This window comes from Oryzias latipes, chromosome 5 (assembly GCF_053564925.1).
Source record: "Oryzias latipes strain Hd-rR chromosome 5, Olatipes_Hd-rR_3.1".
NCBI lineage: Eukaryota > Metazoa > Chordata > Actinopteri > Beloniformes > Adrianichthyidae > Oryzias > Oryzias latipes.
Genome location: NC_136241.1, coordinates 18,555,409 through 18,567,989, shown reverse-complemented (window position 1 = coordinate 18,567,989; position 12,581 = coordinate 18,555,409). Strand labels below are relative to the sequence as shown.

At 39.7% G+C, this 12,581-nt stretch overlaps 1 protein-coding gene across 1 annotated transcript in view; it reads right to left on the bottom strand.

Moving 5' to 3' along the window:
- Positions 1-1,299: 1,299 nt before the first annotated feature.
- Positions 1,300-12,581, bottom strand: part of suclg2 (succinate-CoA ligase GDP-forming subunit beta) — a 136,113-nt gene continuing 124,831 nt past the window's right edge. The window contains exons 10-11 of the mRNA XM_078947330.1: positions 10,249-10,369; positions 1,300-2,265 (exon numbers count right to left, since the gene is read on the bottom strand). Of these exons, the coding sequence (XP_078803456.1) occupies positions 2,153-2,265; positions 10,249-10,369 (234 nt within the window). The 3' untranslated portion in view covers positions 1,300-2,152. The remainder of the gene's footprint in view (positions 2,266-10,248; positions 10,370-12,581) is intronic.

Below are 12,581 nucleotides of genomic sequence, written 5' to 3'. Positions count from 1 at the left end.
AATTGTGCCACATAAATATGTCACGAAGAGAAAAAAGATGTGGAGAAATGGTAGCTAGTCTTCAGTTTGTTCAAGAGACAGTTTCCCAGTATTTTGTACTGGGAGAAAAATATGCAGTGTGTGTGTCTTTCATGGAGGTGGCAGTCGATCCTGGGCGTCCTCTCAGATTGCCTGACAGATAATCCATCACACAGTCAGTGTGTCTGACAGGAAGAGGTCTCAGTCAGCTCTCTGTCTCCGAGTGCGGCTCACACAAAGCCGATGAAGGAGAGTCACTCCTTTCCAGCCTCTCGTGGGACCACACACACTCAGGCTTCATTAGAAGGAATGAAGGCAGCTGATTGGAGGAGATTAGGTGTGTTCGTGGACGTCAAAGAGTGGAAGGAAGGCGCGACAGATGCCAAACTTAAGGAACAAAGTGCTTCAAAATACATCTTACTGGGCAAATGTTGGTGGAACCGTGAAAAGGCTTTTAAATTCATAGACAACCCAAAAGATACAAATGTGTTCTGGTCTTCTATCTGTACCTCCAAAAACACAAAATGTACTTTTATTTTTATATATTTATTTATTGTATTGGCTGGGAGACTCAACTGGGTGCATGTGGGACTGGAACACGGGAAACCAGGGCTTGTTTCCCAAGGGGGGCAATGTGCTTCATGCAGTGTTGGTCCTTGGGCAAGGTCCTTTGCAATACTGCCTAACTATGTAGCAACAAGGTCTGGTTCCCCTGTGCTGGTCCCCAGCCCGGATAAACTACAGGGTTGTGTCAGCAGCATCCAAACCAGCTGTGTGTATCAGTGAAAGCTGATTCGCTGTGGCGACCTTTAAAAGGATATGCTGAAAAGTGAAAACTTATTTTTTTTGTCTTTCCAATTAGTTCCAATTGAGCAACACATATAAATGACAAGGAGAACTTTATTTTCATCAGCAAACATTTCAGTTTAAAAAAAGTTATTTTTAACCCTGACGGTTATGTTTTTATTTAGGATTTATTGTTGATAAATTAATGTGACTATAGCCAGTGTAGTTACTCTTGTTTATGTACTGTTACTACTATGACGAGCACGGGTTTTTCCATGTAAAACTATATTTTTGTCTTAGTTGTAATGCGTGATCACCTTTTAACTAACACTTCTATTTCTAAGATAAATATTTCAAAGGGATTTTAATTCATATTACAGCATTTTAAATGAAAATGCAAAAAGCTGAAAGGCAAGCAACAGTAGAAACCGCCTGATAAATAGCTTTACTGTAAAAAGTAGAACACCATCTTATGCAGAGAAAAATGTGAGTCACTTTCAAAATAGCATTTTTTAATCCATCTGATTATATACAGTGAGGTTTACATATTGATATACATTCTTGGTAATTAAAAAGATAAGAACATTTTCTTTTCATTCCTTTTCACAACGTTTTAGTAAGAAACGATTAGAACACATGGAACTGTCATGATGGATTACAGAGCGCTCCAGTCTTCATTTAAAAGACTCAGACTACAGCAGAGATGGTCTGTGTCTGAATGGCACATTATAATCAAGATCAATATGTGATCTACAAGATCAAGATCAATCAATTAAAACAGTTTTAGTGAGTTCGGTGGTTATTTGGCTGAACTCAAGAATTTTTTTTCCTTCAACCTTCCGTTACAAATGCTGCAACATGCATGCAAAATGTTTAAAACTTTCTTAAACAATGGAATGCAGAAAGTAGTTTAGAGGAGAAAATACACTCTCCCAAAATGATTTAACGGCCCAAAAAGTGTTTGAGAATTCCCACTTCCATCCAAAAACAGACTAGAATCAAAGTAAATAAAATTATTTGAGCAATTAATAGGCACTGGTTTGCACTGCAAAGAGAAGAAATGAGGCCGAATTTTACACGTCAGTCCTGATGTTTTTGCTAATGTCAAGTGAAAACTCACGATATTTAAGATTTCTTTTCAAAAGGTTTGATCACAATGTTTATTGTATAAGTTACTTTACTGGAAATTAGACAAATAACCGGTTTAATTTGGGGGATTTTGCATTGGATTTGGAAGACGATCTTAGAAAAAAGGCTTCACAAGTGTGTCAGGAGAAGCTCATGGAGATGATCCTGATCCTGTAAAATTACATTGGAGGACTGGGTGTATTCAGCTTCACTGAGTCTTTTACTTCTTGATGGCAGCCACGGCTTTCCTGGCGGCGTCGTCCAGGTTGTCTGCGGCCATGATGGGCAGTCCGCTCTCACTTAGAATGCTCTTTGCTTCATGGACATTGGTCCCTAAAAAAAAAAAAAAGAACATTACAGCCAACAGAAAAATACACAAAGAAAAGCCAAAACAAGTTAAGTCATCAGAGTTGAGGGTTGCCTGCCGTCTGAATCCGTGATAACGGAGCGAGCCGTGTGAAGGAGGAGGCGTTCCTCTGGAGCAATCAAACAACACAGACAGATGGATGGAGCTATGGGTCAGTGGAAGCACATTTAACTACTGATCCGAGAGCGGTTTTGACTGTGAACGCGGGGCAGAAGGGCGATTTGTGTGTGTTGGTTTGATCCCCTCTGGCAACAACAAGGTCGGGGGGTAGCAGGTGCTGGGTGACACGCCGGCGATCACGCCCCTGGTGGACCTGAAGCCACGTGAAGACAGAGTCTCCTAGGGACATGCAGGATCCCGAGTCTCGGCACACTCAACTGGCTGCCTTGCAGCGCTGCACGCTGCTCAGCCAAATGTGGGCCTGACAGCCCTGTCACAACAGGGCAGGGGGCGCTGTGTTGAACAGGAGGACACCGAGGGGGGAGAAGGCAAGCGGGCAAAATGGTGATTGGTTGGTTGGAAAAAAAAGAGGCCATCATGAAAAGGTCATTTTTCTTATGTTGCTGCATTTAGACATGTAGATCAAGATCCAGCTGTTTGTGCAGGGCCTTTCACAGAACCACACACATCTGGAAGCAAATGTGCAGACAGAAACATGCACACGCCATCCTGCATACATAATGACATGCTCTTTCTGTCCTTCTCTGGAACCTTCTAGGGAAAACCATTTCCAAACAATGCAAAGGAAAGTCTAGCCTCCTTGTAAAAGGTTTTGTGGAGATAGATTGTAAAAAACACAAAAAAAAAGGCGCAGACTACAAAAGGAGAAAATCCAGAGTTAAAATACATGAAGGAAAAACATTAAATTACAGCAAAAAAGAGAAATATTAACAGTTTTATTAACTCTTTTGCTTTGGTCATTTGGGGTTGATTTTGGAAACAAAGAGGTCTGAGACATTTGTTTTGTGGTTGACTCATTTAAAGTTTTCTTTAGTTGAAGGAGATTTTGCCGCGTTCCCTGTAGAAAAACCCGGCTTTCCCACCTTTTTGTTTCCCTGTGAGCTGGTTTGTCATTTTTGATGGAGTACCCCCTCAATCATGTTCTGATCCAAACACAAAACGTGACACATTGTGAAAACCCACAATAACAACTGTTGTGAGTTTCTGTACAATGTTCACAGCATGCTTTTTTTGTGTGTGTGTGTGTAAAGGCGATCAATAAGGCCAGACGTCATTTTCTAGAATTAATCTAAAGTGCATTGGAGATAATAAGTAGGACAATTAAGGGTTTTAGTGTTTCAGAGGTAAGATTGAGTTTGGAGGAAAAATACAGAAAAAGAAAAAAACAACGTCTGTTTCTTGGTGCTATGAAGGTCCCATCGTCAGATCAAAATTGATCTGAACCAAACTCTGCTTTTTGTGAAATGTCAGCTGCTAAAAGTTTTGATAAGAGACAATTTAATAGTTAACTGTGACAGACGGTTACCACATGAATCCACAAAAAACACACTTTCTTAGTTTTACAAAGTTCTTTGTCATTTTACTATAATTGATTATGTTTGTCATTCAAGATCAACTGAACCATCATTGATCATCATCATTGATTATTTACCACAAGTAGGACTATTAAAGTGATATAAAGAGTTTATCTGCATGTAGTTGGTAAACTCTAAGGAAGTGGAGGTGTGTGTGTGCCTGAATGCTCACAGGTTGACCTCGGTTCTCCGGGCTAGCGTGTAATTAAAACTGCATGATGTGTGAATTCTCCAGAGGCCTGGCCACCCTGATCAATAGACCCGTCACGAGGAATTCTATTACCAGTGCCACTTAACGCCTAATATTTCATCTCTTTTGTCCGGCCACAGAGTAAGTCATTCCCAACACATTTTCTGCAGGCTCGCACTCCAAACAATCAATTCTGCAATGCAATTAATTAGAATAAGAGCAGGAGGAGACCTTGCTCTGGTGCATAAACAGGGGATAGGGTGTCTCTAGTCATTTTATCATGGGGCAATTGAGGGTCTTCTGGGTGACGGCAGCAGCCTGCTGATCCATGGCTGATCCAGGAGAAGCATCCGCATTGACAGATTTCCATCACCTTGACAGGTTTGCTTTTGGGAGAATTAGAAACCCAACATTAAGATACACCTGACATGCGTTGTTCTGGGAAGATATAATGCTGATATTGTAGTATCGCTGTGGCAAAATAATACGAATACGGAAAAAAAGGGAATTTAATCATGCAAGTTTTTTATTCATAAATAAACACAGCAGTGTTATGTGCTGCTGATGAGGCTCCTGTAGTACCTGTGCTATTCAAGATACATGTGAGAGGAGATGACACATCTGTGGGGGTGAGGAGGAAGAGTCTCACATTTATGAGCCCCTCTCTGTGTGTGTAAGGCAGGTGCCTGCAGTTCCACTGTGAGCAGTAGGGAGCACTGATGGCTCACAGCTGCAGCTGTAGCAGCGGCGGTGGCGGCGGTGGCTGGATAAGTGTGATTGCGTGTAAAGAGCAGGATGAGCATATTCATGCCTGTGTGTTCACCTGTAGCCACTAGGTGCTGCCAGAGACCTACATACATGAAATGCACAAACAGCTCCACTGAGGTCAGGCTGGAATTGCACAGAAAATAATTTAATATAACCAGATGGCTATTGAAATAATAATAATAAAAAGAAATGTGGGCAGAAATCTTTCCATACTGAGGGGGATTTTGATGTGGATGTTACTGTAGACTGTATTTATTTTCAACAGGAATTCTCTCACACATCTCTTCTGTTCACACTGGGAATTTTACCTAAACTTCAAGCACAACAACAAACCTGCCATGTAAGTTAGCGCCCCTTTGCAACATATTCCTGTTGCACCTGAGCTCTAATTAGCAAACTCACTTGTGACACTTGTGAAAAATGTCACTTTAATCTATGAGTCAATTACAGGCCACTGCACTTAATCAGGTCTGTGGATAATAAGGTGTGCTGCTGTGCCAGTTCATGCACCAATGGAGTTCTGCAGAACTGTGACTAAGTTAGCCAACGTCTGATGGAGAAAAAGACCTGATCTGCTGTCATGTGATTAATCGTCACTAATCAAGTTTAAGACATGTTCATATATGATGTTTACCATTTTTTTATTCAAGAACTTTATGTTAACTACTTAATAAAAATGTCTGAATGGGATTTACTGGAAAAAAACACATCTAAACATTTATTTAAAGATACTTCAATCTAAATCCCATAAAGAACAATGTGCTTTCAGTCCGAGAAGCTCTCAAAATCTACTTTAAATGACTTTTGAGGCTCTTTGAACATCTGATCTCTGGAAAAACCTCCTCATGGAATGGTATTATGCAATTCCTGCTTTGACTGAAAATTCCCCTCCCAGTTCAAAATGAATAAACCTTGTTCCGGCGTGTCAAACGTCTAATGCCTTTCTCAACACCAACTAGGGTGCTCCACAGTGCTGATGCCTTTGATGTCCCAGTCATTCATTAATCCAAGTTTTCATGTCTCTTAAACGGTCTAGACTAAAGACTTGCTACAGATAAATCTATCGGATTTACGCCATGTTTCTAACACAGACCGTTTGATCTTGGAAATTATGTTTTTATGAGTGGCGACTGACACAGAGCCTTATTCTGTTTTTAAATAAACAGTATTGTACCTGAAGAATTTGTACAGAAGAAGCCAAGAGGGAAAGAGAATAGGAGTCTCATTTTCCGATAGTATGAGTCTGCAGGTTTATGGCTGAAGCAGATGGCTACTTAAACAATAATGATGTCAAGACTGATGGAGCCATCTCAAAGTCATTTAAACCTCCTCTGTCTTTTTAATTTATGAACAGGAAAAATCTAAGATCAGCTTTCAATCTAAGACACTCAGCAGTGGAACAACAAGCAAATCAACAAGTCAGAAAAAGTAAAAAACAAACTAACAAAGGAAATCACGTGTTTGTGGACTATAGGGTGTATTGTTTATCTATCCAGAAAAAAACCCTCTGAGTTAGTCAGTTATCTTTGATATAGAGAGGAGCAATAATTCTGTTATTGAAGGTTTTTGTCCAATTAGCTTTTCCCAAAATCTAATGTTGTACCTACAATGAAATGGATAAGGTCAGGACTGAATCCATTAAAGGAACAGCTCATGTTAGATGTGTTGGAGATAAATGCAGGGAATGCAGATTTAGATGGCTTGGAGACGGCCAGAGGAGGGACAGCGATTATGTTGGCAAAAGCTTGGTGTTACCAAAAAGAAGGTCTAGAGGAAGACTGAAGAGGAAGTTTGTGGATGTAGATGAGGAGGACATGAGCACTGTGAGCAAGGTTGATGCAGAGGATAGGGTTAAATGGAGGAGAGGGATTTGCCAAAAGCCTTAGACAGATGCACCCGTAAGGGGTTCTTTAGTACAGGTGCATCCATAGACAGGAACGGCTGCATCGTAACCCTTGTGCTATCCTAGGCACTTTAACATTGGGAGTGGGGTCATCTAGACCCACTAGACAGTGCGCTAAACCTTTTTTTTCCCAATCATATGTGATCTTCACTGGTGTCCATGGATTACATGAAATCCTCTTCACCTTTATCCACCTTTGTCATGGTAGGGAGAACAGGTCAATGTAAGGATCGGGTCATCTGGACCCCATAGGATAGCACAAGGGTTAAGGGGAGCGCAGGTGTATGGTGCAGTTCCGTTTAGGCTTTTATGGCTACTTCAAGGGATGTCATGAAAACGAAACGTACAAGTGTCGTGCTTATGATAAGTGTATCGTGAAGCATTTTTAAGACTTATATATATTCTGAAGCATGGATGACGTTGTCAGATGGTTGGTTGCCTGTACACCAATCTCTAGTAATTAGTAAGGTGCAAATACTGGCCCCTTACTGACCATGCGGATGCCGCTCTCACAGGGTAGTGTCTGTAAGACAACTGTAGGATGCCTGAAAAAACTATGCTCTGATTGTTTCCTTTCATCACTTCTACCAATCTGGGTCTACACAGGAAAAACACACTTATTACGTAAGCAGCACACAGGGGCCCTTGTGCAGTCCGAAGGATTTTGGGGTAGGGTGGGGGTTGAAAAACCTGTTTGAGACTCTTAGATTTAACTTTCTTCATCCTTACGTCACTTTTGCATGTTGGTGTTCGCGAGTATGCCCATAGAAAAAAAGCGCATAAACATTTTTCCTGTTTCCTATTACCTCTCTATTTTGAGTGGGGAACCTGTGTGCCTCATAGAGGTTTGCCCATTTTTGCCTGCAGACAACCTGTATCTAGCCATAGGGGCAATTGTGACTGAAGCTAAAGAAGAAGACGAAGATGCCAATTGGGATCTAAAGCAATGGACCCTCCTTTGTTGACATTAAGGGGTGCATACCTTTTTATCACTCCAGTCAAGCCCAGACTTAAAAAAAAGCCTTTCCAATTAAAAACTGTGGCTGTTAATCCATTCTGATCCTCCTGCTGAAGAGCGTAGGGCCATTCTCACTGGCCTACAGACAGTTCAGCAAGCTGAGCCAATTGATCCTGAACCAATTCTCTGCAGGTCCGTGGCCCAGGAAGTAATGACCCACAACTAAAACTCCATTAGGCCCTCGCCAAAAAAAATTAATAAAAAAATAGCGGTTACAGCATTCTGTTAGCAAGTCTGGATGAGAAACATGTAATATGAGAAAGGTGTTGTAAATGGGAACCTCTTTCACTTCTATGGCAACAAATCTGGTGTGAACAGTTTAAATGAGCTGGATTTTAGCTTTCTCTTACTGACACAGGTTCTTTGCTTCTTTCTACTTTACTGGAAAGCTGTTTCTCTTTTTTTTTGGTAGAGAAATGGAGTGGAAAGAAAAAGAAAAATGACACATTTCACCCTCTACTGTGCTCCAATCAGCCAAGTCCATTCTCAGTCAGAGTACTTCTACTCACTCAAGTTCTCCAAAAGCTTAGAAACCTGATAGAAAGTGTGAAGAAGTACATGCGCACACATTTCCCGTTGCATCTCTCTGCTCTGGACACAGCCCTCTGTGGGACCCTGATAATTAAGCTAACCACTCACTGGCCCCTCTGGCCCCGAGAGTCACAGCTCCCATCCAACACACACAATAGCAGGCTTCATTAGCATACACAGGTGAAAGGTGAGCCAATCAGTGCTGTCTCAACTGTTCCTGTGGCTGCTGCGGCAGAATGTGACATGTATGAGAAATGCAGTGCTGTTCTTACCGGAACACTGAACCACAATGAAGACAGAGAGGCTCTGGAGAATGCAGCAGCACGGACACAAATTGTAACAAGAATGTGGAGTCTGACCTTCTTTGCAGCTTTAAAACTCTAAATAGATACATTCACAAACGTATCCAACTATAGAGACTATTGGACATCGTCATCCTTCGTTGATTTACATGATAATTGGAAAGGCATTGACAAAAGTTAGATTTACATATTTTTTAATCTCTTGAAGAGTAGGTGTTGTGTTACGAAACCTACAAACACCTAAACTTTTTAACACAATAACTGAATGACTAAAAAACAGCTTTTTTTTTTTTTTTTTTTTTGCTTCAACTGGATGTTAGAACAAGGTGTTTTTAATTACCAACTCATGCAGACATTTTGCATGTTAGCTTCTCTATCTTCCTTTCATTTGGAAATGCTTTTGGAGAATCAGCTGTTGAGGGTCAACAAGCTCTTTTCCAAAAATGTTGAGTCCATTGTTGTGGAGTGAGACTTCACAAGGTGAATAGTTGTCTGTCTTATTGGGAAGGGGATGAGTCAGCAAATATAGCTCAAGGTCAGAGTGAGTGACACAGAGAACACAGTATGTCAGAACAAACTAAACAGAATAAACTGTAATCTATGACATTGAAACTGCAAAAAAGAGAAAAAGTCATTTCTGATTGGAATGTTGATCTCTTAATAAAAAATGAATAAATCCAAAAATAACAAAACAAACCAGGAAGACAGGAAAAAAAATGTTCATAATAATGGATAAATTGATCCTTAAATTGATGTGGTGACCTCAACAAATGCACAATTGTAGGTTAAGGTTAAAAGGAGCAATCTTCTTCCTTATTTTGTCTGAAAAATAAGAATCCTTTGAAATTCAAACATGAATACAAACTGGTCTTAAACAAACTAAGTCCTTCTGGCATGACAACCCATGAACTATCCAGATAAAAATTATGGGTGTAACAGTTGATCGACTTAATCAATTAATAGATTTATATTGACGATGAATTGTTTCAGCAACCATAAATTAGGATGTGAATAGAATGATTGTTAAAACGAATCGTATACCCCTAATTAAAATGATATCAAAATTTGCAATATGTTCTTGACAACTGTGTGCAAAGGGGTGATGATTAGTTAGATTTGAAGCTACGGTATTTGACATGATTTATTGGACCCTAAGGTAAAGAAAATACCCCAAATCTTCAATGAAGCAACCCTTTTAAATAATGTCCCCCAAATTCCTCACAAGCACAAAGAGGGACTAAGAAAAGTCAGGCAAGGACTGACAACGTCACGCTTTTACAGTTAAAAGTAGCCTCTTTTTTCTTGTAAGCTATCAATGAAAATGTCAAAAAGAAAAGTTCAATGCTGTTCCTTTTATGTAAAGCTTGTACTAATACTCAAACCTGCTACATTTACATAACTATTGTGTCTTTGCACCAAATTAAAACATGTAATAAGATGAGAAGGACATTTTTTTTGCCTACAATTGCAAATGGATGTAAACAGTTGTTAGTTGTGGGTTCTGAGGCCAACATCATTATCCAGCACAAGGAAATCTGCATAAGGGTCAAGTATTTTAACTACTGCTACATGCTGATTGATGGCTTTTCATTTCTGAGGGGGAAATGTTCTTTATTTAGACTGCAGGTATGAGGTCAGCTGAGAGCACCTGACTAACAAAGTAAAACTCCTTGAGTTAATGTGTGTGCCCTGGACTATTTACCTTCAAGCCTGACCACCAGAGGTACCTTCAGCTCCAACTCTCTGCAGGCCTTGGTGATGCCGTTGGCAATAATGGCACAGTTGACGATACCGCCAAAGATGTTCACCAGAATGGCCTCAACCTGTAAAAACAAGAAAATGTTGAAGAATTGCCCATAAAATTTTCACTTAATCAGTCATTGTGGGAGACTTCTTTATTGAACAGAAGGGTTGAAGCCTCAATTCAATACAACATATTTCCAATAGAACACTTTTTATAGTAATAAAAAAGAAATTGGTGAGAAAACACACAGAGGGCGTAAACTAAGATAGTTATCAGAAAGTCACCAATATTCAACATTGATGGTTGAAGTAGCGAAACATATGTTTATTAAAAGGGAAAACTACTAAATGATACAGAATTTGAAGGCTTTTAAATTCATTGATGAATCAAATGAATCTTAATTGAACTGAAAGTGCAAATTTCTACCTTTATAGTGAGCCCTACTTAAAAAATAAGCCATTAAACATTTACACTGGGTGGTTTTGCAGACACTTTATCCAAAAAGACTTACAAGTGAAGTTCAAAGTCAAAGAGAACACACTCAGATACATGTGGTTTGGGGAAAAATGTTCTACTTTTTAGAAGAAAAGAGAATTATTAGCATTTGAAAGTGTAAAAGAAACTGTTAAAGTGTTGGGTCTTTTCCTTTTTCTTTTTTAATACTATACATTAAATACATTCTTTAGTGTGGACCCCATTAAGTCTGACCAAACTTCCATTCAGTAAATGTTCAGATTTTGACATGTCAAACCCTGGCAGGTTTATGTAGTTAGACCATTTCCCCCCACTAACCTTCAACACATTATGTTACATTTGCAGTATGAAAGGGTGGTGGCATTTCTTAAACTTAACTCTGACAAAAAATGACCAAGCAGAGCCGCAGGGCTGACTCCACAAGCTTTCAAAGCAGCAGCTCTGCACACATGTGGCTGAAAAATAACATGGTGTCCTGTTTCTTTTAGCACCAAAGGCATTGCCTTAAAATTTTGGCTACTTTTTGAAACAAAAACCCGGAAAAGAAAGAAGAAAAACATGCACTAAAAAGCACATATTTCACCATAAAAGCTAACATTTGAAGCAGCCATGGTAGCTTCTTCTATCTTTAGACAAATATCTAAACTTTTAACTAAAATTAAAAAAGCCCCTCAAATAAACTAAGGTGAGGCAGTTAGCTTGTGTCCGTGTGCCTCTGTGTGTCCGTGTGTGTGTGTGTGTCCGTGTGTGATTACACTAACAATCTAGCACTTGGTAATTACCCTGGGTAGCTCAGTGGAAAAGTAGACTCAGAGCACACAGGATTAATCCTCCATGTTTGTTTATAATCACTGCTAATCTGTTAGCGCCAATTTGGATGAGCAGCTTGTGGGGGTGTGCGTGTGCCTGTTGTGAATGTGTATGTTTCCGGTGTGTGGTAATGATGTTTACAGGAGGTAGGGGGGGGGGGGATCAAGGACTTGGATCGCTATCGGAGCGGCAGCCATGGCATTGTCCTCGACATGCTATCAAAATAAGCATCCCCTTATGAAAAAAACAGCACATAAGCTGGAGAGAGCTCAAAAGCAAACAGATGTAGGCAGGACCATTCAGGCTCCTGCAGGAAACTGAGCGAGCAGTTAGGACACCGAGTAAAATTTCATGCCGGTTAGGCTCATTATGCAGAGATGTGACCAGGAATGACTAAAGCAAGGAAAGGAGAGAGGTTAAGAATAGAGTTCAGAGATGAACATGACTCACATGTTCCAGTGCAAGAGGATGAAAATTGATGGAAATATGCCAAGATAATGAATAAGATGGAGGCAGTCTTTTGCTTAATCTCTTATAGTGTACGACAGTTGTGTACCCACTAGAAGGTAGAGTGCTTTCATAACATTTTGCAGTTTTTTTTTTTTGCTGATATGAATTTCAACCACGATGGTCTAATCAGTGAGTTGGAGTGTTGTAACCATGGTTACTGGTGAGGAGTTGGTGTATTGCATGTTGAACGCTCATTCAGAGGGGAATGTCAAAACTGTTGACCAAAATGAAGCTGTGACAAATGTTAATGAAATAAAAGACGTTATAATTGTGTTGCTTGCTAAGTACTGGCAAAACACAAGTGTGTAATTTGTTTCGTGGAAATAACTTCCCTTTCTGTTTCTATAAAATGATTTTTGTTTCTGCCATTAATATTTATTTGGAAATATTATTTATTTTCTTTGAGAGGTTTTGAATAATGAGAATTTAAATGTTTTTTTTTTTTCTTCTTTTGGAAGAGACAATGATATTTAAACTAAAGAAAGTATTTGGAACAA